Source organism: Sordaria macrospora, chromosome 6, assembly GCF_033870435.1.
Source record: "Sordaria macrospora chromosome 6, complete sequence".
Taxonomy (NCBI): Eukaryota; Fungi; Ascomycota; class Sordariomycetes; order Sordariales; family Sordariaceae; genus Sordaria; species Sordaria macrospora.
In genome coordinates, this window is record NC_089376.1 from 1819781 (window position 1) to 1844182 (window position 24402).

A 24402-nucleotide genomic window follows, 5' to 3' on the forward strand; every position below is an offset into this window, starting at 1 on the left:
TAAAATTCTTATCTAAAATAAGATAGAAACAAAAGTAGGAATTAAGCAAAATAATATAAAAGTAGCTTTTAGGAAAACGGGTAGTAGTAATTTCAATAGCCCAACAATAAGCTTAGAAATAATGGACGAGTAATTAAATAGCGACTAATATATATAAGCAAATAGCAAAATCTAGTCTTCCTCCTCCTTTCCTCCCCTTCTCCTCCTCTTTCTTTTCCTCCTCTTCCCTATTATCTTTCCTATTGTATACTACTCTAATAAAATCATCGTCTTTATTATTATTATTAGTATCAAGTGTACTTTTATTTTCAAATAGTACTATAACTATTTACGTATTAAAATAGCGAATAATTTTGGTAGTAAGTTTAAAGATGAGCGTATTTATAAGAATAATAACTTATTCATTGATAGTTATAGCTATTTAAAATATAATTTTTAGTAGAGAAGGAGAACGAAGAAAACAGGAGAGAAGTTTTTGCTGTTATTAAGTAATGAAAAAATTAATTATAGTAATACTAAAGAAAGAAAGAAAGGGTTTATTATTGAAATTAAAATTGAACGAATTATTTGAAAAGAGGTTATTAAGCGGGTTATCCACCGCCTGCTAGAAAGCTCGTAGTAATAGAACACTCTTTTTATTCTATTAAAAAAATTACCTTCTTCTTTTATTAGCTTATTGAAAATATTTTATTCGAATGTTAGAATTTGATCGCCGTTTTTTAACTATTCTTATTTTTAATTCTTGAAGTAAACATTTTAATATACTTTGCTTTTACTATTACGATTTTACCTAGCAATTTTATATTTAGTTCTAATTATTCAATTCTACAATTTAATAATATTCAATTATTTCTTACATTCTATTACTATTGCTTTCTATAGCTATACGATTACTCTTTTATTAAATTCCTGTTTAAATAAATTAAGCGAAAGAGTCTTCTTAAAGATTGTAATAACCCCCCCTCTTAGCTTTGGTTTAAATTAGCTGCTCTTTCTTTATTTCATTCATTACACTCTTATATATGATTATATGATAGTAGGGCTTTATAAACAACAGTTTAAGCATATAAGGAGTATAGCATAGTTGACACAGATGCTGGTCAAAAGAATCGATAAGGTTCTACGAAGAGAGAAGGGAAGAAAAGGACGCTCCTTGGGCAGTCTGGCCGGCTGTCTTAAAGAAGAGACGTGCGCGCGCACAGGCCAATGTTGCCTGCCGCGAGAGTAGAGCACTCGCCTGGCAAGATTGCCAGGCATTTCAACTACAGGCACTAGCCTCATAACAAAGTAAAAGAATAACGCTAATAGGTAAGCAAATTAAACGCATATAAGTATTTAATTTTAGTATACTTTAAAATAGTGATAACTTTTTTGAAGCGGGTTTCATTAGAAAGTAATAAAATCAATACAGAGTTAAATTCCTTAGATTACTTTCTTTGAATTTATATAAGGATTTGGCTCCTATTAATTAATTTTATATTTGTATTCATAAAGTTGTCAAAAATATTCTACGGAATTATACTATTGTTGTGGATAGTTTAAAATATTGGAAGTAATATAGTAAGTAAAGTAATGAAATAGGGATTAATAGTGAAAATAAAGGGAAGGAGGAGAAAGTTAAACCTTAAATTTTTTAATAAAGGTCATCTGGGAAAAATCATATTCGCTACGCTTAATAAATTATTTTAAAACGTTCAAGTAATGGTTTTTAATAAACGAAAATACTTTAACGTTAAACGGTTGTATTATATGAGTAAAATAAGGAAGTAGTGCTATTAATATAGAGTTGAAAGTATTAGAATATTCTTTAAATTCTATATTATAATAACTGCGAAATTTATTGATAATCAATAATCAATAGATAACTTTATGTACTTATTTAAGTCAATTTCTACCATTAATATAACTGGGTAGTTTCTTTCTTATAAAATTCATTTTAAATCAGTTATAATTGTATGAATTTATAAAAGAGAATTCTTTTTCCTTTTTATTCCTATGACGAACAGCAGTCTGATCTGCCTAAATGAGATAGCTATGACAAGCTAGGGTGCATATGCTCAGACGGCCAAACCTACAAAAGATAGGACGATGTTCTGCTTGCAAGGCAGAACTCAGAATGCACACTATATAGCTAATGTCAACCTGTGACAGCCTGTCATATTAATAGATATTTCATATACGAATACAATATTATTAAAAAAATAGATGTATCTCGCTGCACAGCTGATTTGTATAGGTTTGCATATACCGAAATTTTCGCGAATTAACCCGCATTCGCGAATTGACCCGCCAAACCCCAAGCGAAGTCTAGGGTTGCCCAAGGGCGTTTTTAGCCCAGACGAGTATAGACCCATTGAAAAGGAAACACCAGCAGGCATACAAGCTCCTCGCGCCGGAAGACATGCGCTCTGCCAAAACGTCTCGTCCCATGCCGGAGCGCATTTGGATATCGTCTCCATTGATAACCGCCATTCTCGATTCCATGGCCATGGACGGCATCAACACCGCCCACCGCTCACAATGGAACCTGGAAGCAACCAGTGGTAGAAAAGGATTCATCATGGTGAGACCCTTCAGGGCGCTTTCCTATTTGAAAACCCAATTACTCCACCAGTACGATGTCATGAAGCGCACATCATTGCTTCAATACAGAGCCGTGAACCAAAGACAACTCCTAGCACCCCACAAAATCATGTATCAGATGCTGGCGAAGTCAAGGCGAATTCCGGGAATATCACCCCAAGTTCTACCAGCAAGGGCACCCCAGGAAGTGAGTCGGGTGCACCTAGTGTTTCAAGCCAGTCTCTCCAGAGTGAACCAACAAGTGATGACACGAAATTCAAGCATCTCAAGTGCCTGACGAACTTTATGACGGTGGATATTGATGAACGGATTGAATACCTCCACAGCCATTATGGTGAAAAAGCGAGTTTTTTTGATCTCTGGTACTTGTTCAAACCAGAGGACGAGGTCATTGACCATGAGGAAAACCAAGCCTACCATGTGTTGGAAGTCTTAGGGCCCTATCGCCAAACACCAGAAGTTGCTTTGGGAATATTCAGTGATGCAGGTTCGAATACCAGATCTTCCATGACTATATCTTGCTTTTACATCAACTTGATGGTGAACGGCTGGGTTCCGTCAACATCACATTTGACATTCCAAAATACGACGGAGAAAAGTCCGTGACCTCGTTGCCGGTTTATCCACTTCGTTTTGCCGACCGCAAACCGAACACCGGCGACGAAGATATGGGAGAAACCTTTCGGCAACGGTTGATCGAACGAGGTGTGAGATTTATGGAATACACAAAGATTACACACGGCTATTACAATGGCTATACGCTCGACACAAACGAAGAGGTTGACAGTGACGTTATCACTGATCCCGAACAAGCCTTCTCACTCCTGGCCAGGACGACTGGAAACCAGCACTTGAGAATTTGATCCAAAGCCAACCAAAGGGACAGTCAAGGGTCGTAACCCCTACTTGCTCGGCGGTTTGCTGCAGGGGCGAAGAAGTTTACCCAGATGCAGAGATCGACATCCTTCGCAACAAGGAGTACATTGCTAGCCTGAAACCCAAAAGGCGTTATATCGATCCATCCCTCATAATCTGCCCACGACCAATTCATACTTACAACATGTCAGCGTCGACCGGAGGTTCCAGGAGTAGTCGTGATGAGTTTCCTACTAACAGTGAGTTGGTAATTATGTCGTATCGAGTCCTTGGCTTCATACTCAGGCTACGCAAATTGGGTACGTGCATTTTCTTCAAGGTTCCAGAAGCCGTAACTCTAAAACTGATTTCATCTTGTAGGGAAATTGAACAACAACTGTTTTGCCCCGATTGATTCGGCAGACCGGAGCAATGGCATGAAAGGACAAACGTACGTGCATTGCGACAACGAAAAGTCTATAATTTGTTGCAAAGATGGAAGTTTAAATATCAGACACGGGAACAGAAGACATCATTCGAACATCTGGTTCTTCCATATGGACACAAAGAGATCGTTCTGTCCCTCATTGCCCAACACTTCCGAGACAAAGTGGCCCGAGGATCAGAAATCAATCACCGTGACATAGGCCGTGGTAAAGGTACTCTACGCTCCTAAACTACTGGCCCTTGTCTTATGTAAGTCTCTTTGTTTCTTGGCTCGCGTTTGCTGATATTTTGGTCCTTCAGGAAAGGGATTGATCATCCTACTACACGGAGCACTGGGTCTGGGAAAAACAACAACCGCGGGTAAGCAACGAAAGGCAACGAGGTCATTTTTGACCCTTGATTCAATCCCACTGACATAGCTGTTATAGAAGGTGTCGCACCTCATTTCAAGAAACCCTTGTTTCAGATAACCTGCGGTATGAAAAGTCCTTTGGCCTGTCCAAGACAATTCCTGGGCGTGAACTAAGACTTTTGATGTAGGTGACCTAGGCACGCAATCGAAAGATGTTGAAGCAGCTCTTGAGCGGCACTTCGCATTAGCTAGCCGATGGGGTTGCATCTTGCTGTTCGACGAAGCAGACGTATTCCTTGCCTCCCGTACCCCACAGGATCTTGCGAGGAATGACTTGGTTGTTACGATCCAATCATGGAGATTAGACTAGCCGACCAATCAGATCGGACCCGAAGGGAGGACCCGAAGCCCCGGGTCCTAAGCCCGGGTCCCGGGGACCCGAGACGAAGGTTCGGGTCCACGGGTCCAGTATATCGGGTCCATGAAGACCGGTATAAAAGAAGGCCTTCCCCGGCCTCTTGTTACCGGTTCTTCAGCAAGCAATAGCTATCACAACCTACCAGTACCTTTTGGCTACTACTCCGTTACTCTATTGTTCTATCCCAGCGATAATACTCCTGTGCTTGTAACGGTTCGTCACATTGGTTTCCGGTAAGCGCAGCAATAACTTGAATGATGCCACCTCAATGCTAATCACGATGTCAAATTATAGTGCTCTTGCGAGTATTGGAGTACTATAACGGAGTTCTCTTCCTAACCACGAACCGTATTGGAGACTTTGACGAAGTTTTTGCCTCTAGAGTTCATGTCAGCCTCTACTACCCACATCTCGATCTTCAATCCACGCCAAAGATCTTTGAGCTGAATCTTGAAAGAATTGTCAAACAGTCTCAAGAAAAGAACAGGGCGATCACCATTGATCAAGAAAAGATCATGCAGTTCATCCACCTCCATTGGGAGAGCAAGGACAGGATGCGATGGAATGGCAGACAAATACGAAACGGCTGTCAAACAGCGCTGGCTTTGGCCGAGTTTGAGGCGCAGGGCGGCAATCTCGAGCGAGTCGTTGATGCTAACGCAGAGGTCAAAATTACTTACAAGCATATCAGAATCGTTTCCAAGTCGTACCGGGAGTTTAACCATTACCTCGAAAGAGTTTACGACCGTGATTTGGACAGAAGGGCCAAGTACATGGGCATCCGCGCACGAGATATTGGAGCTACATCAGGCCCTTTTGGTTTTGAAAAGCAAAGTGTATTCAGCTAAGAATCCGATGATGACCTGGGAAAAATTACTAAGAGCTTGTTCGGACACTTCAGTCACGAGAGTTTACCCAGTATTCCGGCCCATCCTCAAGGGTTTCAACCACATCTATTCAATACCCAAAACACGACAATATTACGGACAACCACACCCTCCAGCACATTCTCAGATACAAGGAGATTCCAACACTTGACAGCATCCAACGTCGATATATACACAAGGCTCGTATACTTCAACACAAGCAGCCTACAATCAGAACACCGGCTCAGGCAACGGTCATCCTCAAGCGGCTTCATATACTGGATATGCCCAGCAAACGTCGAACGCTTCAACCTTCCAGGGACACATGCAGCATACACCAAACGTGTCCCAATCAACGCCGTCACTACAGCCTAGTGCACCGCAAGGGATGGTAGGCCTCATGGCTATGCAAGCATCACCGCCACCAATGCAACCACAATCACCAAGACCGGCAGGTAGTGGAACGGATGCCCAACAGGACACAACCCATACCCTCTACAACCAAGCATATACTCAGCAACATCAGTCTCCGTACGGACAGGTTTCGCCCATGTCACCAGGTCAAACATTGCAGACTGCCACTGGGCCTGCACCCATATTGGGGCCTCAATTAGCATCGGCAAACCTGCTCGGGGTGACTGGAACAGAAGCATGGCAATTCCAGAATATGGCGGCAGCCTATCAAACACAGAGCTGGCACGGTCAACTTACGGTCAACTCTACTGGCCAGGCTCAGACGCAAACACTTAGGGACAGCAGAGTGGACAGCTATAGTACAGTAGAAACCCTGTTAATGCAACTAATTCTGGCAGCCGGAATCTTTTGCAAAAGATGGGAGTTTGCAAAAGGAGGACCAAGCGCACAGATCATACAGGGTTTTTGGCCATTAGAGAGCCGCCGCGGGGCCCAAAAAGTGGATCCTCCAAAGCGACTGTATCTCAGGTAGAGGGGTATAAGTCTGCCTCTCCCACTAAAATTTTGCTCCTGTTAATGCAAAATCCGGGCCGTCAGCATTGCAATTGCAGTTTGCAATCCCGCCCACCAGAGGAAATGCAGGCAGACCAAAGTCTTTGCAAAAGGCGGGGGTTTGCAATAGATATATATATTGTCTTATCACGCTAAACTATTTACATAGTCTACCCAGTGGGTATGCGGTACTGCTTCCGTTCTTAGTCGGTGGGAAAAACCGTACCGTAGCCGGATGAAAACCCTCCGCTTCTCTATTGCAACGACGCCGTGTCGACGCCGTGCCTTTGATGTTTATCTTTCTCTCGGTATGACCTCACCGCCATTCCCGAGGCCCGATCTTTGATTCCGCTGCGTGGTTCCCCGACTTTGCAATAGATAGTCTTTGTATTAACAGGGGTTTCTACTGTAGTTGAGAAGGACTGTGTGAGGGAGGAGACTGAATGGATACCGACCATTTTGAACATACTTTCACTGTCCTCGCATCGCATACCTGGTAGACCAATAATGCACTTGACGACACTATTCCTGACGTAATATCATTCCCACTTCGAATGTGTCATCGAGGCTCAAATGCTTCCTGGATCACATCCTTGGTAGAAAAATTGCGGACAGATGGGATATGGTTCCGAACTATGTATCAAAGCTTTTCAGGGTTCGACTGCAGTAGGATTTCTAGACACCTGCATCTTCCAACAAGCATGTCATCTAGCATAGTAGTATTTGAAAGCTGGGAAAGGTCAAGCGCCGTTATTGGACTAAGTGGATCACCAGAAGGGTACGGATAATGGACGGGAGTTCGCTCCGCATAGAGACCGGCTAACGGGTTGTGATCGACTCCTAAGAACATCCTGTACTGTATTGACCAAGCACTTTTTTTTTTCCAGGAAGAAGCTTCACCAGTTACAGTAGCCAAAACACTCGACGGTCGCTCACGCAGGGGGTTTTGGATGAAACATGGAAGATGGGCGTCAAGAGCTGAGAAGGCGTCCTTTTTCGGCACCCCGAAATGTCTTGGTAGTCTGTCCTATCGGCTCGTTGGGGATGGGGGCCAGCTGATCCGCTTGCTGTTGGTCGCCAGTGTCTGCGGCGTTGAAGCCTAACGGCTAGAACTAGAGGATCTACCGACAATCCTTTTTTCTTTCTGTGGAAGCCTCACAGAAACAAAGCACACTCAACGCACGATGACACCAGGCCTTTTAATCCTTGCAGCCCGACTTCGATTGCAATTCTGGGCAACCGGCTACCGGGATTCTCGGATTTCCCCCCAGTTTGTTAGGGAATTTGGGTGTTTGGGAGTCACTGTACTCCACTGAGAGCAACGGGGTCAAGTTGTGCATTCCAAAAGCCCCAACCCACAAGTGTGATGGAATCTTTCAATCACCGGCTTGGCGAATGCAGTTCCTTCAGTTTGGACGTGTGACGTGGCTTTTGGAAGCCGGCACATGCAAGAACGTCATATCACAGAACTTGAAAACCAAAAACGTTTTCCTGGACTCACCTCCCGGGCGAGCCGGGTTGCCCAATATTTTCCCCTTTACCCACGCTAAAACCATGCATAGCATGCTGCCTGCACGTCGCGTTTCTCAAAGAGTTTTAGCGCCCTTAGTGGCTCCAGTTTTGTTTTTTCAGCCGCTGCAGCAAATTCCTGCTTTCTGCAGCACGGCACATGGTGGTACACATATAATCGGGGCGGATAAGCGACCGTATGCCTTGATAGAGTGACCGTATCGAACTTAAAGGAGCCTCTCCACCTGCATAGTTTGTTAGCTAAATGTCAGCCGTACCAAAATTTAATGGTAAGCAGTATGGTCATGCACCATTAATATATTGTGAGATTGAATATGTATTTTATACTATATTGTTGCTTGTAACAGGGATAGCATCGTTAACACAAGTGCTGGTATTATTGTCACAGGTTGACATTGGCTATATAGTGTGCATTCCGAGTTCTGCCTTGCAAGCAGAACATCGTCCTATCTTTTGTAGGTTTGGCCGTCCGGGCATATGCACCCCAGCCTGTCACAATTATAGCTTAATTAAGGTTCTATGAAGAAGAAAAAGTCTATCTAAGAAGCGGCTTTATTGCAGGAGCGAGGTTTTGATGTGGCGGCACCGACACAGCTACAACGCTACATGCTAGTTCTGGTCGTGGACCAGAGCTACAGTGCTCAGGCGGTAGCCCTATGACATTGCTATTAATATTACTATTGTTATTCTAGTATTTACGTTTAATATGCCTCGCTTTATTTACTTTATAAATATTTTCAAGCTTGCAATTAGTGTAATTGAGCTTATTAGCGACTGCAATGCTTTTTCTACTATTATGCCCATTGTACTTTTTATTATAATTTAAATTTCTAGCGACAACAAAGAGGAGAAGAAGTGTCTTTTATAGTTGCGGCGCTTTTATAAATAAGAGTGGTAGGATTATATAATTCTCTTTTATAACATTAATTACACTATTAAAACTGAGAACTTTTATATTATTATTAATTATAGTAATAATTATATCAATAGTCAATTCATTAGCTACAATCTTGTATATCATGAAGATAAAGATGAATATATTAATTATATTTTAAAAGATATTTCCAATACATTCAGCTTTAGTAGGAAGGGCTATGAATAGAAAGTAAAGGTTGTAAAATATAAAAAGTTTAATATGATGACACCCTTGCAGTTGTGCCTCTCGACTGCTATCACAGCTATATAAGACCACTTATGACAGGCTGGGGTGCACATGCCCAGACGGCCAAACCTACAAAAGATAGGACGATGTTCTGCTTGCAAGGCAGAACTCGGAATGCACACTATATAGCCAATGTCAACCTGTGACACCACTTGAGCAACCGAATTGCCAGCTTTGGTTACTTGTATCCTTTTGGAACATAGCCTAATGATGTAGTGGTCCGCCAGCGCCGTGACACTTAGTAGTATTTGGAAGTTCGGTTGTAATTAATATTAGTACAATTATGATTTTAATTGAGATACTACGGCGTATTTATTTAGTTATTACTAGTTTAAGTATATTTTTAACTAATTGGGAGTATTTTTAAGTATAGTAAATAATTTAAAAATATATTCAAGAATATTACCCTTGTATTGTAAACTAAAATTTTAAAGGTTAAAATTAGAAATCGGGACGTATTGAATATATTAGCCGCTGTTAAAATTGACAAGGTTAGCGCTTTTATTTCAGTTTAGTAGTTTTTATATCTTTTGTAAGAGAAGACATTCCGATACCGTAGGGAAAGGTGAGAGAGCCCACGTCAGGTGAAAGAAACGGTGGTTGGAAGAGGCAACTCGGAGAGAGTGGATAGCGAGGTGGCACGTTAGGGTGGCCGAGGCGATGAGCAAAAGGAAGAAGCTGAGTGCCGTAGAGGCGCGTGCGCGGTTCGATGGAACCACGCTGCAGTACCACACATGGCCCAGTACGGATGAGAAGTCATCTCCACACTACCTCTCAAAGGCTATGAGCTTACTCCTGGTGCAAATCAGAACGGGCAAAATTAGCTTACGGGCGTTCCTCTTCGAGAGAAGAGTGCCGGAGGTGACAACACCGTACTGCCGGTGCGGGTTAGCGAAGGAGACGTTCGAACATGTTGTCTTGGAATGTAGAGAAACGGAAGACACATGGTTATGGGGAGACCCAACGTGGCCGACAAACATTGAGCAACTCCACGACGAACTCGGGACAGTGGCGGGGGCGGAACGAATCCTTCGCTGGGCTTTATGACTGGGACGACTGCAGGAGTACAAGCTGGCAGTGAAGATCGAACAAGCGAAGGAAGCAGAAGAGCTACTGGGCGGTTCAGATTGATCTTTGATTCTGGAGAGCGGGAGTACAGTAGGGGGACCACGCAGCGGAATCAAAGATCGGGCCTCGGGAATGGCGGTGAGGTCATACCGAGAGAAAGATAAACATCGAAGGCACGGCGTCGACACGGCGTCGTTGCAATAGAGAAGCGGAGGGTTTTCATCCGGCTACGGTACGGGTTTTCCCACCGACTAAGAACGGAAGCAGTACCGCATACCCACTGAGTAGACTATGTAAATAGTTTAGCGTGATAAGACAATACATATAATATATATATATATATATTAGCTATAATAATAGTAATGAACGGGCGGGAAAAGATAAAGGCAACTGGGTAAATAGGTTTAGGAGCTGATGTAGAAGCGAGGTTAGAAACTGGGTTACTAATAGCAAATAGCTTTTAATACTAAGTATTTTAAAGAATTAGTAACATATTTAATTAAAAGATCACTATTAACTGTATATATTAATAATACTACTTTTATATCTTCCAATAGTTTTATATTAAATGCTAATAGTATAATATATATAATCAAAAGTTATTTTATTTCAATTAATTACTAGCGCCGCCTGTTAAATAGTAGTAAATACGCAAGTAAAAGTAGTAGTTTAATTATGTTTATTACTATTATGATAGTACATTAGATAAATTAGTGTTTTCAATTTAATAATATACTCATAGTAGCTATTCAAATACAAAACGTAATCAGCAGTTGAATCTTTATATTTTTAAATAAAAATGCAAGGTTAGTATAGTCCTAATACCAAGAAAAAGGAAATAGAGAAATTTACAGGTAAGTAGAACTTTTGATTTCCTTTTTTAAGAGTATCGCTCTCAGTCTTAATAGTAACAGCCGGCGGAGTTTTTTTAATAGTATGTAGGATACGGGTTTACTTTTCCGTCGAAGAAAAGGAGAAGTGGGAAATTATTAAAGTATATTCTTTGACAAATTAGTAAAGAGAGCCAAAGAAGCTGAATACGTAAATAAAAAATAAAGTATTTACAATAATTAAAAGTTTGTGATAGGAACTGTACTAGAGCTTATAATATTTACTCTAAGAAAATGAGCGAAGAATGAAGGAAAAAAGAAGAGAAAGAAAGAGGAGAGAAAATTTAAGAGAAGATAAATATTTATATGTAAATTTCTAAGTTTGAATAGTAAAACTGTTGTGACAGGCTGGGGTGCATATGCCCAGACGGCCAAACCTACAAAAGATAGGACGATGTTCTGCTTGCAAGGCAGAACTCGGAATGCACACTATATAGCCAATGTCAACCTGTGACACTACCTCCCCTTAAAGCGAAGTTATCTTTCAATAATCTTCAAGATAAGGCCCCGGCCCCGGCCCCATTTCCGAGGGCGACAATGTCGCGGAGGATTTATCGCAATGCGACAGCTTATATAGCACTACCTGAAAATGCAACTTCCCGCTAAGTTGGACATTTTCCAACGGGCCGATACGTGGCATTTCGGTACTCTTCGATTTGCATACATGGTCCTCAATTGTCATTGCATTCTTAGGAGCTGTGCTCGACTAAGTGCCGACAAGAGTATCCCAAAATCGCCCTCGAAATTGCCACGGTCGGGAATCGAACCCACCGTTTAAGCAGAACATACTGTGACAGGCTGGGGTGCATATGCCCAGACGGGCAAACCTACAAAAGATAGGACGATGTTCTGCTTGCAAGGCAGAACTCGGAATGCACACTATATAGCCAATGTCAACCTGTGACAACTGTACTACTATCTACTAATTCGCATAGTCACTATGTCATTACGATAAAGTAGTAGAAGTAATTCAAATAGAAGATACAAATATATAAAGGAGAGAGGAGAAAGTGGGTAATATTATAAAGCTACTGTCTGAATATTATAGCTCTAGTCTACAATTAGAATTAATATATAGCGCCATAGCTATACCAGTACCGCTTATATTAAAATTTCGCTCCTACAGTAGACCCGTTTCTTAAACATACTTTTTCTTCTTTATAAGATCTCAATTAAACTATATAACCAGCACCCGTATTAACTATACTATCGCTGTTATAATAAATTTAATTCTTATAGCTTGCTTGGTGATAAAAGTATAACTATGTTACTCACTGCTAAATTCTGATGCGGCTAATATTCTTATACTATGTGAGGACTTTCTCCTTTTGGTTAGATACGGTTACTCTATCGAGGCACACGGTCACTTTATCCGCCCCGCAAATAAGCTGCAAGATAAGGGCAGCGGATTGACAAAATGGGAACGCCTTCGCCCGCTTGATCGGCTTCAATGCTCGACCGGCGAAAGTGGAGAGAGCATGGGGCAGGGCAAGCTGAGGCTCCGCGTGGACTAAAAAAAGGTATCCACCAATCTTTTTTTTTTTCCTTCCATGTTTTTTCCTTCTTATATATATGTCTCAGATATTTAGGGACCTCCCCAAGTTCCCGGGTCTTCTCCCAATCCAGTTACCTACCTCTACCTACCTTACGCAAGAGGGAAGAAAGGCAGGACCCTACTTCCCCAAGTCCTTTAATTCACTTCATCACACTCCTTATTGACCAATTTCAAAACTTTATAACATCTCTTATCTCACACTTCACATCTCTGACATTCTACCCTAACCCACCATGCTCGTCAATATGGGCCACCTTCACGTTCACATTCACAAGATGGGACGATCACGCTCATGCCACTTCAAAGAGGACAACGGGAGATTTAGCATAGCTTCCGCTCTCTCTCAACATATCAAAGACCTCCCCGCGCCGGCGCACACATTTGCCCCAGCCCCTTCGTCACCCGTCAAATCCAGCTTCATCAGGAGGAGTCCCGCGCCGGCGGCACACACGTTGGACTCTTTGTCACCCACCAGATCCAACTTCACCAGGAGGAGCAGTAACAAGTTCCACCCAGTAAGGCCAGCCCTGCCAGCCATCTCCACCATGAAGTTCTGGGACAAGATCTTCCGTCCAGCAATGCGTGAGCTGCAGAGGCGGGAGGGCCCATCCATTCCTTTGCCTGAGTACAACATCCGGCACAGATCCAGCTGGGAAGAAGTCGAGGACTGTCTTGTCAGGGCATGGGCGCGTTACGACGGGGATCTGGGCCGTCGCCGAGGGAAGTTTAAGGATCAATGTCGCCGGGCGGTAGCAGATTACGGCCACGTGGGAAAGCAGGCGCTGAGGTTTGGGAAGGACCTGGAATACATGTCGGTGGTTCTGGGGATTGTTGAGATACTTGTTGACGTAAGTACCTTAGTATGGAAGGCTGGGTGTAATCAGGCCATAGATATTAACCATTCTCGTCTCTCACAGGCAGCAGTCGTAGCATCAAGAGTACGCGAATATGCCAGGTCGGCTCTCGAGCTTAGAGAGCTCAAATATCAGTTTGGCCAGATTGAGCTCCTTATGATGCTCCACCCACATGACACGAATATCCAGGAAGCGGCGACGGGGCTTGTAGTTCACATCCTCGAAGCCATTGAAGAAGGTATTGCCTTCTTCGTCAAGCCTAAACGTAAGTTTCCACCGGCGTGCCCCCAACGGCCCATCCAGTCAAATCCCTTTACTTCCCCCTTCGGCGCGCCTGAACCAGGCGTTTTCATTGTCCGTCTCCCTCCAAGTCAAATGAATGATGCGGCTGACATTCCGATTCATAGATCGGCGTGCCGTGGCAGCCATAGCACAGGGTGATAAGTATCAGCAACGGTTTCTCAACAAGCTGGAAAGCGTCAAAGTGAGCTGCGAGCGTCTCAGGGACAACGGGCAGCTATCCAGCACGTACTTCATGATCCATGCTTTCAAGAAGCTTCTCGAAGGTACCTACCTAAGAAGTAATCCCCGAGCTTTTCTTTGGAAATGAATGCCCAAGCTTATACGAGGTGGGACAGATCAAGCAGCGAACAGAGGCACGCAGGGCGCATATGGACATCAGGCACAACAACAGATGGTCACTCTTGAAGGTACGTTTTTAATAATGCATTGCTTGACTAAGTTCCCTAGAACTAACATTGCTCTAGTTCCTTGTCCTAGAACCAGTCACCTAGAATTACTCGCCCAGAGACTGGAGGGTGGCCTTGACCGTCTCGAGACATTCGGCCACAAGCTCGAATCTGGAGTGTTGCGAGCCCTGTGCAGCATTTCGTCGAGTGTCCCTCATGTGCATGACGTGGATAGTCAGCATCAACTCAGCCTGGAGCAAGAGTTGGAAGGACATGACCACATCATCCGCGTGCTTTCGAAAGTGAAGATGCTGGAGGATGAATCTGATGACGAGGCCGAGGAAGCGTTCTCGGACTGAATAGGGAACGAGATCGTGGGTTAAAATCTTGGAAACCGGCATTGGCGTTTTGGTGTTTTGCTTGGGGGTTCGGAGCTTGGAAAGAAAAAATGGTTGGGTAACATGGCGAGGGCTGGTCCCTGGCACGGAGTTATGACGGTGCAATTTGATATTTCTAGTCCTGGGAGGGCTTGGAGGGAGTTGGTAAATATACCCGGTGCTTGGACGAGCTTCAGTTCTCTCAAACTATATCAGGTCATCACATCTGGCTTGCGAAGTGATTAACTCAAATAACACAGAGTAAACGACTTTCGGTAGGCCACAGCGACGACTTGTGGGCTAGCGCAATCGTAAGCTCTGCATCGCCGAGCTCCTTGCATCTCAAATAGATGCCTGACTCGGGGAATTTGTGTGCGTAATCGTAACAGCCGATCCAGGTCAAAAGCTCCTTGGCACAGGTAGAACAGGTTCGAGGGTTAGTAGATCCGTAGGCAACCTCAAAAATAGCATCGCTGCACCCCTCGTCAACCCAGAACCTACTCCAAGCATGGGCTTCATGTTGGTGTTCCATGCGGATGCTTTCAATTTGACCTTCCTCCCTGAACAGTGGGATTTCCCATTGCTGCAAGCCGACAGTAACTTTCGGAACTTGAGAGATGGTGCCCTTGTGTTCTTTCATGGCTTGGTCAAGGGCCGAAGCGAACCGCTTGACGTCAATGAGTTGATGCGCATAGTAATATTCATCTGCAGTTGCTAAGCCGGGCTGTTAGATTGAAATTCTCGAAGAATGATGAGTTGGTAGCCCACTTACCGCCCTTTGTATCGATTTCGACCACAGTCGTCCATCTTACCCAGACAATTTTGGTCCAACGTACTGTTACGATCCATTCAGGGATCACTTATGTAATCACTTAGATAGACCAATCAGAGCCGCGCTGGGCGCCAAAGGGCCGGGGTTGAAATACCGGCGCATCGGCGCCATACTGAAGGACCAGTATATAGGAAGGCCTCCCCAGGCTTCCTGAATACTGGGCTCTTCAGCAAGCAATAGCTATCACAATCTACCAGTACCTTTCGGCTACTACTCCGTTACTCTATTGCTCCATCCCAGCGATAATACTCCTGTGCTTGTAACGGTTCGTCACATGTACATCTCCATTGCAATGCTCGATCTCGAAAGCGTGGTTACCCAGTCGTTTGTGTCTCCTTGTGTGGGCCCAGACGACCCCAACGACAACGCCCCATAGCCTTGGGGGCGTCGGCATGACTGGTATTCTGAATGATCTCCACACGCAATGAACCGAAGTCATCCCCGGTGTGTAGAGCGAGTGACTGATGGAACCCTTGATTCGACCAATTTTCAACTCTGCTCCCCATGATCGGTACTCCTGGAAGATTCACGCGACAGATGACCTCAACGGTGGTGGCATCCAAAGGAAGAAGGGTGGTCGAGTTAGGATCTCCAAATTCTTCGTTCTTGCTCTGGGAAATTAGTGACTCAGGGGTGAAAAAGGCTGCTTCAGCAACCCGGTTACTTCCACAGGGGTCCATGGTTTGCAAGAATGAAGGCCGTGTTGGCCGCTTGGGAGAAAAGCGAGAAGGTGGGAGGTAGGTGGTCTTGGAAATCAATGGATCTTGTTGAGGCAGTCGTGGCAGTTGAGTAATTGGACGTCGGTTGCGAAGGAGAAAAGAGAACTTGACGACACGGAAAGGAAAGGGGGAAGCAAGAAAGTGGCTTGCACTCCAGGTTGGTCTCTGCAGCTTGTCCCCAACTTTTGCCCTCGTTTGGTGACAGGATAGGGGGGAAAAAAAAAGTAACTCTGTCAGGCAGGGCTTGAGCCCTTTCCTTCAAGTCGTCTCGTTTCCGGACAAGAGAAGGAACCACCCACGATGGTAAGTGAAGTCAGCTACATATGGCCTGCTAAAGTGCTAGGCAGCAGAATTCAACGCGGCTGCTCTGGCCATTGTTAGAAAAAAGCAGGAGTAGATTACAAGTACTTCAGTAGCGACCGTCTATCAGTAGAAGGTGCCGCCAGCCTGGGCCCTCCTGGGACATCTCTGACATCTCTGACAACCAACTGAGGAAGGTACGATGATAGTCTGAAACGAGGAAGTGGGCATCCAGCGAGAGTAACGAGGTGCGCCCTCACGCTTTCCAAGTTCCCAAACAGTGGATACATCCAATCTTTCACTTTCCAGTTATAATCCCACTCGCAAAAGATTCTGCCCAGGCATAGCCAAAACCCCCTCCTCTTCCTATATTGCGCATCCACGACCATCCGTTCTGTTTTGTTGAGTAGCTCAGCGCTTTCCAACTGTTACTGGGTCACTACCTGGGAAAGCGGTCTCGCTCGTTCTCATTCCAACGCGATGTCAACATCACCTGGCAAAGCTGAGCTCGACGAGCTGTTCGCTCCCTCCATCGAATCCATGATTGCCAAGGGAGTGCGCGAAGAATTTCTATGGGAGCGCAGCACGCTCACGACCCATCTCCCTTTCGATCCCACCACTCTCGAAGTTCTCTTCCGACTCAACCTCCCAAAGGTCATTCTTCGGAGAGACTGCAACTTCGATGAGGTATTCTTCACTGACTACAGTTTTGGACGCACAATCAAGTTTACCTGTCGACTACACGACCAAACCAAGTCCGAGGGATCACCAAGTAGACTAAGCCTGACGATCAGGCAGAGCGACGGCTACGTGAATGCTGTCAAGACAATGAGCGAAGCTCTTCGAGGAAAGGAACGCAAGACCAGGAGTGAATACGTGCCTGCGAAAGGCTCGTATGGAAATTACAACCTGGAGAATCGACAAGCAACGGCATTCATTTGGGTGCGGTTTACTACTGTGGTTGAGCTACAACTTACTAGCCCCGGTCAGTCCAGCAGCACCCACCACGTCCGAGAGAGCAAAATTTTAAATACTAACCATTAATTTACTTCAGATTCCGACACCGACGTGATGATAGACGCTAGAGGCCTCGCGACAGCACTCGACGAAGCCATGAAAGATCATGAAGGGCCCACATCCACAGTTCCAAAGGGGTGTATCTATGGTGCATTCATCCCAGCCCGCTTTACCATCGGCAATATGGAGCTGCTGAGTTTCGAATTCAGCCCTAGTACCGATTCCAACAGAGAGTTCGCTGTAAAATAAGAGGGAATGGCATTTGAAGTAAACAAAGCTTTGAACCACAGTCCAGTTCAGGGTATAACGGCTTCAGGTGATCTAGAAAACAAGCTTCAGGCGACCTGTCGAAAGGTTGAAGCGAAAGCACAGCTGGTCATTCGAATTGCTCACAAAACTTCGATGTGGCCTACCGAGAAGGTGTTTGAGTTACAATGCTTCAGTCGCTTTGAGGGGTCCAACACCGACGAGAAACCAGATTGCCTAAAGAGCTTGGGAGACTGCGAGGGCCTGGAGAGCTTAGATAGCATTCCCAAAGACGAGTCTGCTACTTCCTGAAGGCTGTCAGCTTAGGTCTTCGAGGTCACGGAACATGGTGGGAAAGGGACCTATTGTCACTAGTGGTGAGAATTGAGTGAGCTACAGTCCTTTTGAGCTGGTAACTCCGTAGGGAATGAAGTTTCTCTGCCTAGAGTCAAGCATGTACTGCCCCGGGAAGATGTCGTGTGTTGCTGCGATGGAAAGGCTGTACTAAGAGACTAAAGTGAGTAAATAAGAAAACGGGGACGGACATACCTCAATGAGACGACGGAGCAAGTTGCAAACCACAGAATGCATGGAAGAATTGGGGATAAGATTCAACGTCAATGAAGAAGATGATGTTGATAGAGAACGAGCAAAACACGGTGTGAGTTGGCGCAGATCCCTCAAGCCCGTGTAGCCAACTTGTCATCAGGTAGAGATAACGAGGCACTAAATTACAGACGTTGCCGATCGGTGACAGGAAAGAGAATGAAACCGTTTCCATTCCTCGGTGGTGTCATCAGATAAAGCGAGCTATTTTTTGAGCCGAGACTGAATGAACTACTCGTCAGGTTTCAGAAAAGCGCCCCTACTCCTTTCCATCTAAGTGTCAGAAGGCGATTCAAACTCTGACGAGTACCGGATAATGTCACAAAAATCCGACACCCGAAGGCAGGCATGAGGCAAGATTGAAGGTGTGAAGAGGAGGAATTTGAAGCTCGGTACAGACCTGGTCTTTGCAACCTCGCGGGTTATCAGGCAGCAAATCACGCACAACCTTCACGAGTCGTCCCGTTTGAGGAGTAGTTGAGATAAAAGGAGAGAGAGTTTTCTGCTCAGAGTCGGTAAGCGAGTGACAGAGATAGCACGAGATCAACACTCCTGACAACAAACAAGCCATTTTGGCGACAGAACTTTTCGTCCCTTTCTCAACCCGTGTTCGAAATGATTGCGAACACTACGCACCTCTCTGTCCCCATCTCTGCCTCTAACTCCGGTTGATCAGATCAGACTGAATGGAATAAAACGCGGCGGGGATTCAAGGAGAGATCAACCTTCCGCTCGAGGGATATAAATAACCCCCCTCACCCCCCACGAGAGAGTCCTGACTTTTCTCCTCCCTATCACAACTTGCCTCTCGGTACTTCTTCCTTCATGAGAGAGCTTTCTCGCAAAGACATTGACGGACATCATCACACCCAGTCTCACTCGCTGGTTATCTGCTGCGGCAACGTTACGGCCCCTCGACCAACAACATCGACGGCTATTCTCACCCCAGCCTCACTCCCCGGCTCGTCTTTGCATCAACGTGCTGCCTCCTCCTCCAACAAAATCAACGGACGTCATCACCACGGCCTCGCCTCAATGACTAATTCTGCGCCAACGATGTCAGACACAGACTTCAGAGACGAAATTGCCGAGCTGCTTGCTCCCTCAGTCGAGGCCAGAACCGCAAAGGGCCTCAACGAGGATTTTCCCGACGATCCCAACTGGACCACGCATCTTCCCTTGGATCCCAACACCCTGGAGGCCATCTGCCGCGTGAACCTTCCCAATTTTCTGATTGACCGCCACAGTGTGGCCAAGAGGTTTAAGAACCATGGCTTTGAGCAGAGTGATCTTGGAATGTCGTTCACAGTATGGTGGCGAACCCGCCTATTACCTCGACGTCACAGTCACCCAGTGTACTAGCTACGTCAATACTATCAAGGCAATGAGGGATGTGCTGGAGAACGAACTCGCTTGGGATTGTTTTGGCCCTACGGACCACAAGCTTGGAAACTACATCCTCGAGCAGAGTGATGGATCGATTCTTATCTGGGTCAGATACACCACGGTTTTCGAGTTGCAACCTCAGGAACAAGGCGACAGTAAGTAACTTCCGGTAACCTAGGAGGCATTCACATAAGGAAGATTGTGTCTGACTCTTTACCATAACTAGCCGACTGCAAATTCGCATGGAGAGACATAGGACGTATCGTTGCAGCGCTTGACAAAGCCATGACGGAACACAAAAGATCTGCATCCGAGGTGCCGAAGTCGAGCATTTTCCGGGCCATTCTACCAGAACGCTTCATTGTCGACAAATTCCAGTTGGTGAAGTTCTTTTTCTCAGAGGGTGCTCATTCCCATAGAGAGGTCAAACTGGAATCGTACAACGCGTCTCCGATGGTGGACTTCAACGGTGTTCAACGCCCACATGGGGTTATCGACACCGAGTTCAGGGTCATGTTCGACTCCAAAGGGATGGCAAAGCTTGTGGTTCGAACTGCCCACAAATCTTCGCTTTGGCCCAGCGAGCACGTGTATGAGTTGGAAGCTTGAGACATGGGGTATGAAAGTCAGAAGACAGCTCGTTTGGGTTACAACGGGCAAAGCGGACGGCAGAGGCTACTTTGTGTACGCGGTGGTGCCGTGCAGTTGCGCCATGCGATGGTCAGGACGTTGCTTCCGGGCGAGCCTCAACATAGCGTGGCCTTCTGGGCAAGGATCAAGTTCTTCGCCAATTGCGTCTGGGTTCTATCCGTGGACAGGAGACCGTGGAAGGGTGTAATATCAATATTAGCAGTAATTGCGCTGGAAATTAGATGATTATTGAAGTATTGGGTGTTATGCTCCTCTCCAGAGTTACGCTTTGAGCTGGTCCTCAAAATCGGAAAAGAAATGAAAGCGGATTGTCCCGCTCCTTGACAGCCTCAACGAGGAAGGTCCTTGCCTCGGTCTCATAAAACACTTTGGAGGTCTGACAGTCTAGAACGTAGACTTGGGAGCACGTCGGCCGTGAACCCGGAACCTATGTCTTCCAAAGACTTGGCGATGAGGAAGACTGGCATCTGGCATCCACTCATCTCCAGAAATGCACTTGGGTGAGCGTGCGAACCAAGGTCCAGATTCGTTTGAACTGCCGCGTAGTTTCACTTCTCAAAACAACAACCGGGAAGGCTCGGTAGGCACCGAGGTAAGGGAAAGAAGTATGGTCTTTCGTATTTCGTCACCAATCCGGCACTTGCCTTTTAGCAATAGATGGATGGGTAAGAGTCTGAGACATCAGTCGGAAAATCTGCACAAATCTGGGGAATGCCAAGGGGTTCGGAGCAGTAGATGTAACGGCTTGGCGACTGGTCTGTATCGAGTTCGGGCTACATCGTGAGATGAGCTGACAGAGCGCGGTGGTGATGGCAGCCACGTACATGGCGGACTTCTTGAGCTTGGCGTTCGGTCTCCGGTCTCATAATAAACTTGATGTTGCGCCTAAAGGTGAGTTGAGGAAAGGAGTAGCAATATCAATTGCGTGCCAGCGTTGGAACGAGAAAAAAGGGGAAAGAAAAGGGGGCCCGGTGCGAGGAGGATGCAAGGGTTAGGGTTGATACTTGTTATTCAGATGTAGTCAAGTCGGAGTTGCCAGCAACCCACTTTCAGCTTGTCGAACCTTCAGGAACGGTCACTGTCAGCGGTTTGCCTGGCTTCCGCATAGAGATCATTGAAGAGTCAAAGTGGCATATGGCGGTCATGGTTGACGTCGTCGTGGCTTCGGATGTTGCGGACGGGCTGTCAAATGTGCCATGCCGGCGTTCGTCTCCCAATTCCGATCTTGCTCTGAGAACTGCGGTGAAACCATCCAGTCGACGCATCGTCAATTCGTGGATGTCCAGCAAGTTGTGGATTTCTTGGCCTGTTGGGTTTGTCTCTCGACTGCTGTATCGCATCGCTGGATCGCTGGATCGCTGTGCTACTTCAAGTTTGAGTCAGTCAGGTTTTGTCCATATCGTTGTCGACGCGCACAGCGTCTCTTGGCAGGGAGGCATTTGCGCGACTCAAAAGTAGTACATAGTCAAGAGTTGAAGAGGGAAAGATGTGATATTACCTCCTGAGATTGCAAACATCAAAGTCCGTACCCCTTTGAGCATTCAGTTGTCAATATTGGTGCCAAGTTGTGTCAGGCAGATCGATAGTTCGGTATTACTCGTGTGAGTAAAAAAGGAGGGTTTTGGCCGCTAGATTCTTGGAAGCGCAGATCATGATAAGGTTGGACTGCGCCCTTGAAGCCGCGTACGACCCCTGATGGCATTGGTATCTGGTAGCTGTTTGGGACCTGCAATGGCTTGGGACATTGCGTATTTCCAGGGCCTCGCAGGGCAGAGTTGACGAGTGGTTGAGGGCACGAGGGCCCGACGATGGAGCGATCTCGCGATGGGCAATCTGCCAAGCCAAGCCCCCGTCTTGGCGCTTCATCTGTGTGGTTTGGGACCAAGACTTTTGGCGGTTGCCAGTGGTTTGAAGCTGTGTGAGGCTGTGAAACTGCGTGCGTATTACTGTCGTTGATCAGGATGACGGGACCTTACAAGACGGAAGTGTCAAGGTTAGAGTTGCCCGTCTCACAACTTGAACCAAGTCTGTTTGGTGATGAGGCGCTCGCGGGTCACGATGCCAAGCCAAGGATCTGCAGCGAGGATTAACACCGGTGTCGGCTTGGCGACCGCCCAGAGACCGCCAAGCCGTGCAGTGCTGTGGCTCATGGCAGGAGCAAAGTCGAGGTGAACATGTCCGTTCCAAACCGGTATTTTTTGAGATCCGGAGGTCGATTGGAAAGAACTGGCAATCTTGTATGCAGTTGGAAAGAGCGGAAGATGCCGTTGCGTGGACAGTTGCTGACTTGCTGTTGCTGTTTTCCAAGCGACATGGTGGCCCGTGTAGCGATTGCTTGGCCCAACTTCCTCCTTACAACCCCGGATTTGCGACAGGCATGCATCGACAAACTGGAAATGATGACACTATCAAAAATAGCTTCATGTGAGCAACGGATATCTCCATCAATCGGGGTGAGTTGGCAGTGGATAGTGGTGAACTCGTGAGCAGAGCAAGAGTCGCACTCGGCAGCAACCCCGCAGCAGATATCCTGAGGTTGCTGAGCTACAGCTGCCGAAAGGTGCAAGAGGAGTCGGGTGGAACTCGAGCTTGCCCTGTTCGTCAAGGTGTGTGTACAACAACACGCGCCCGTGACACCACACTGCAGTGGGCATTTGCGCCATTTGGGGTCCAATCTGGGCCAATCTGAGGCTGCCGGTACATTAGCCTGCCAAGAACACCAAGCATCAACACTCCGACACCACCGTTCGCTGCATCACCGACTCCCTCCATGCCCGTGGTTGTGCGCCGCGGCGGGCATTGGTGATTTTCTGGTGGGGGTCCGCGTGTCTCCTCCATCTTCTTCATGAGCCCATCTACACTACATATCCCGCTCTGCGTCTTGGCTTGAGCTTGGCTTTTGTGGTCTCCATGACGAATGTCATATGTATTTCCTCTCCATTATATTTAAAGGCCTCATTCCCATACCTCACCTCCTCTCATTCCACTCCGATTCCCAACCCACATCTCCAAACAACCACAACAACAACAACAACAACAACAACAACAACAACAACAACAACAACAACAACAACAACAACGTCTTCAGAGCTTCTCCTCTTTGGGTAACCCTCCTCACAGTCAGACGCATTCACCATATCTGTCTCTATTTGACACTTCAAGTCACTCCTCTTACAACAGCTACTTCACCACTCAGTCAAGTCAAAAGCAAACAAACATTCAAAATGGGCTCTTCCATGTCTAGACACCAAAACAAGCACGGCGATTTCCTCTTCAGCAGGCCCAAGTCGCCTCGCCACCGCTCGCCTACCCCCTACCCTCACGATAGGCGCTCCCTCAACGACGACAACGACAGCATCCGCGTCCTGTCAAAGGTGTCATCAATTGCAAAGCCTACTCAGACACCCACCAAGATCGCCGAAAGACCCCTGGCTCGTCAACACATTAGTTTCGAAGACAAGCCCGCTGTCATCGGCTTCGAAGTCCACAACCCCCGAAGGTTGAACCGCTTCGAACGCCTCACCAATTGAATAACGCCCAACGATCAGGAACGGATTATCAAAACCCGGATTCCATTCAGCACTTCGGCCACGCAACGCACCAGCCAAAAACCACCAAAGCGCCACAACTGAGCTGCACTGGATTTCATGATGAACTCTCGGCACTGAAAACGCATGGAATTTGCTCCATTTTTGGTCTGCATTAGGGCTTGGAAATGGCGTCGGACCACATTACGAACACGTCTACGGGTTAAGGTTCTGGCTTTGCATTGCATTCATTGCATTGACGTTGCATTGTTTACCTTTTGTCGACCTCTGTCTTTTTCTGGTGGATCGATCACATTCATTCGGCATATGGCGCCAAGTACTCAGCGTTCGGCAGTCAACACGATCTCGCTCGGTCTTGTGCCACCATCATCACCGCACGATACTGCTCGGCAACAACTCGGACTACCTCGAGTTCACCGACCACAAAATGTCAGATCTCACTCAGAGAGACCAACATCTGATATTTCAGCCAGTCAGCTCGTCAA

General features: G+C 46.1%; 6 protein-coding genes across 6 annotated transcripts; 5 read left to right on the forward strand and 1 right to left on the reverse strand.

The window, feature by feature from the left end:
- The first annotated feature begins 4578 nt into the window (after positions 1-4578).
- Positions 4579-6255, forward strand: SMAC4_06388 (uncharacterized protein). Its single transcript, XM_003344685.2, has 2 exons — positions 4579-4764; positions 4950-6255. Exons 1-2 carry the CDS (start codon positions 4719-4721, stop codon positions 5501-5503), a joined length of 600 nt encoding a protein of 199 aa, XP_003344733.1. The 5' UTR covers positions 4579-4718; the 3' UTR covers positions 5504-6255.
- Positions 6256-12699: 6444 nt separating this feature from the next.
- SMAC4_06389 (uncharacterized protein) lies at positions 12700-14851 on the forward strand. Its single transcript, XM_024655829.2, has 5 exons — positions 12700-13540; positions 13610-13811; positions 13954-14112; positions 14185-14256; positions 14314-14851. The coding sequence occupies exons 1-5, from the start codon at positions 12926-12928 to the stop codon at positions 14592-14594; spliced, it is 1329 nt and encodes a 442-aa protein (XP_024511654.1). The 5' UTR covers positions 12700-12925; the 3' UTR covers positions 14595-14851.
- Positions 14852-14859: 8 nt separating this feature from the next.
- On the reverse strand, positions 14860-15555 carry SMAC4_06390 (uncharacterized protein; the record flags this gene model as incomplete). The annotated part of the gene is made up of 3 exons (XM_003344687.1): positions 14860-15326; positions 15385-15419; positions 15485-15555. The coding sequence occupies 3 exons, from the start codon at positions 15553-15555 to the stop codon at positions 14860-14862; spliced, it is 573 nt and encodes a 190-aa protein (XP_003344735.1).
- Positions 15556-16943: 1388 nt separating this feature from the next.
- On the forward strand, positions 16944-17729 carry SMAC4_06391 (uncharacterized protein; the record flags this gene model as incomplete). Its single annotated transcript, XM_003344688.1, has 2 exons — positions 16944-17448; positions 17518-17729. 2 exons carry the CDS (start codon positions 16944-16946, stop codon positions 17727-17729), a joined length of 717 nt encoding a protein of 238 aa, XP_003344736.1.
- A 1428-nt stretch (positions 17730-19157) lies between these two features.
- SMAC4_06392 (uncharacterized protein) lies at positions 19158-20327 on the forward strand (the record flags this gene model as incomplete). The annotated part of the gene is made up of 3 exons (XM_003344689.2): positions 19158-19640; positions 19695-19873; positions 19945-20327. The coding sequence occupies exons 1-3, from the start codon at positions 19603-19605 to the stop codon at positions 20325-20327; spliced, it is 600 nt and encodes a 199-aa protein (XP_003344737.2). The 5' UTR covers positions 19158-19602.
- A 3266-nt stretch (positions 20328-23593) lies between these two features.
- Positions 23594-23899, forward strand: SMAC4_06393 (uncharacterized protein; the record flags this gene model as incomplete). Its single annotated transcript, XM_003344690.1, has 1 exon — positions 23594-23899. One exon carries the CDS (start codon positions 23594-23596, stop codon positions 23897-23899), a length of 306 nt encoding a protein of 101 aa, XP_003344738.1.
- Positions 23900-24402: the final 503 nt, after the last annotated feature.

What these genes read in the sequence shown, in the direction of transcription:
- SMAC4_06388 (XM_003344685.2), top strand. Translation starts at nt 4,719, where the DNA reads ATGAAGACCGGTATAAAAGAAGGCCTTCCCCGGCCTCTTGTTACCG. An exon ending in TCCCCGGCCTCTTGTTACCG is followed by an intron (nt 4,765 to 4,949) that starts GTTCTTCAGCAA and finishes GTCAAATTATAG; the next exon opens with TGCTCTTGCGAGTATTGGAG.
- SMAC4_06389 (XM_024655829.2), top strand. Translation starts at nt 12,926, where the DNA reads ATGCTCGTCAATATGGGCCACCTTCACGTTCACATTCACAAGATGGGA. An exon ending in TTTCAAGAAGCTTCTCGAAG is followed by an intron (nt 14,113 to 14,184) that starts GTACCTACCTAA and finishes GAGGTGGGACAG; the next exon opens with ATCAAGCAGCGAACAGAGGC. An exon ending in ACAGATGGTCACTCTTGAAG is followed by an intron (nt 14,257 to 14,313) that starts GTACGTTTTTAA and finishes ACATTGCTCTAG; the next exon opens with TTCCTTGTCCTAGAACCAGT.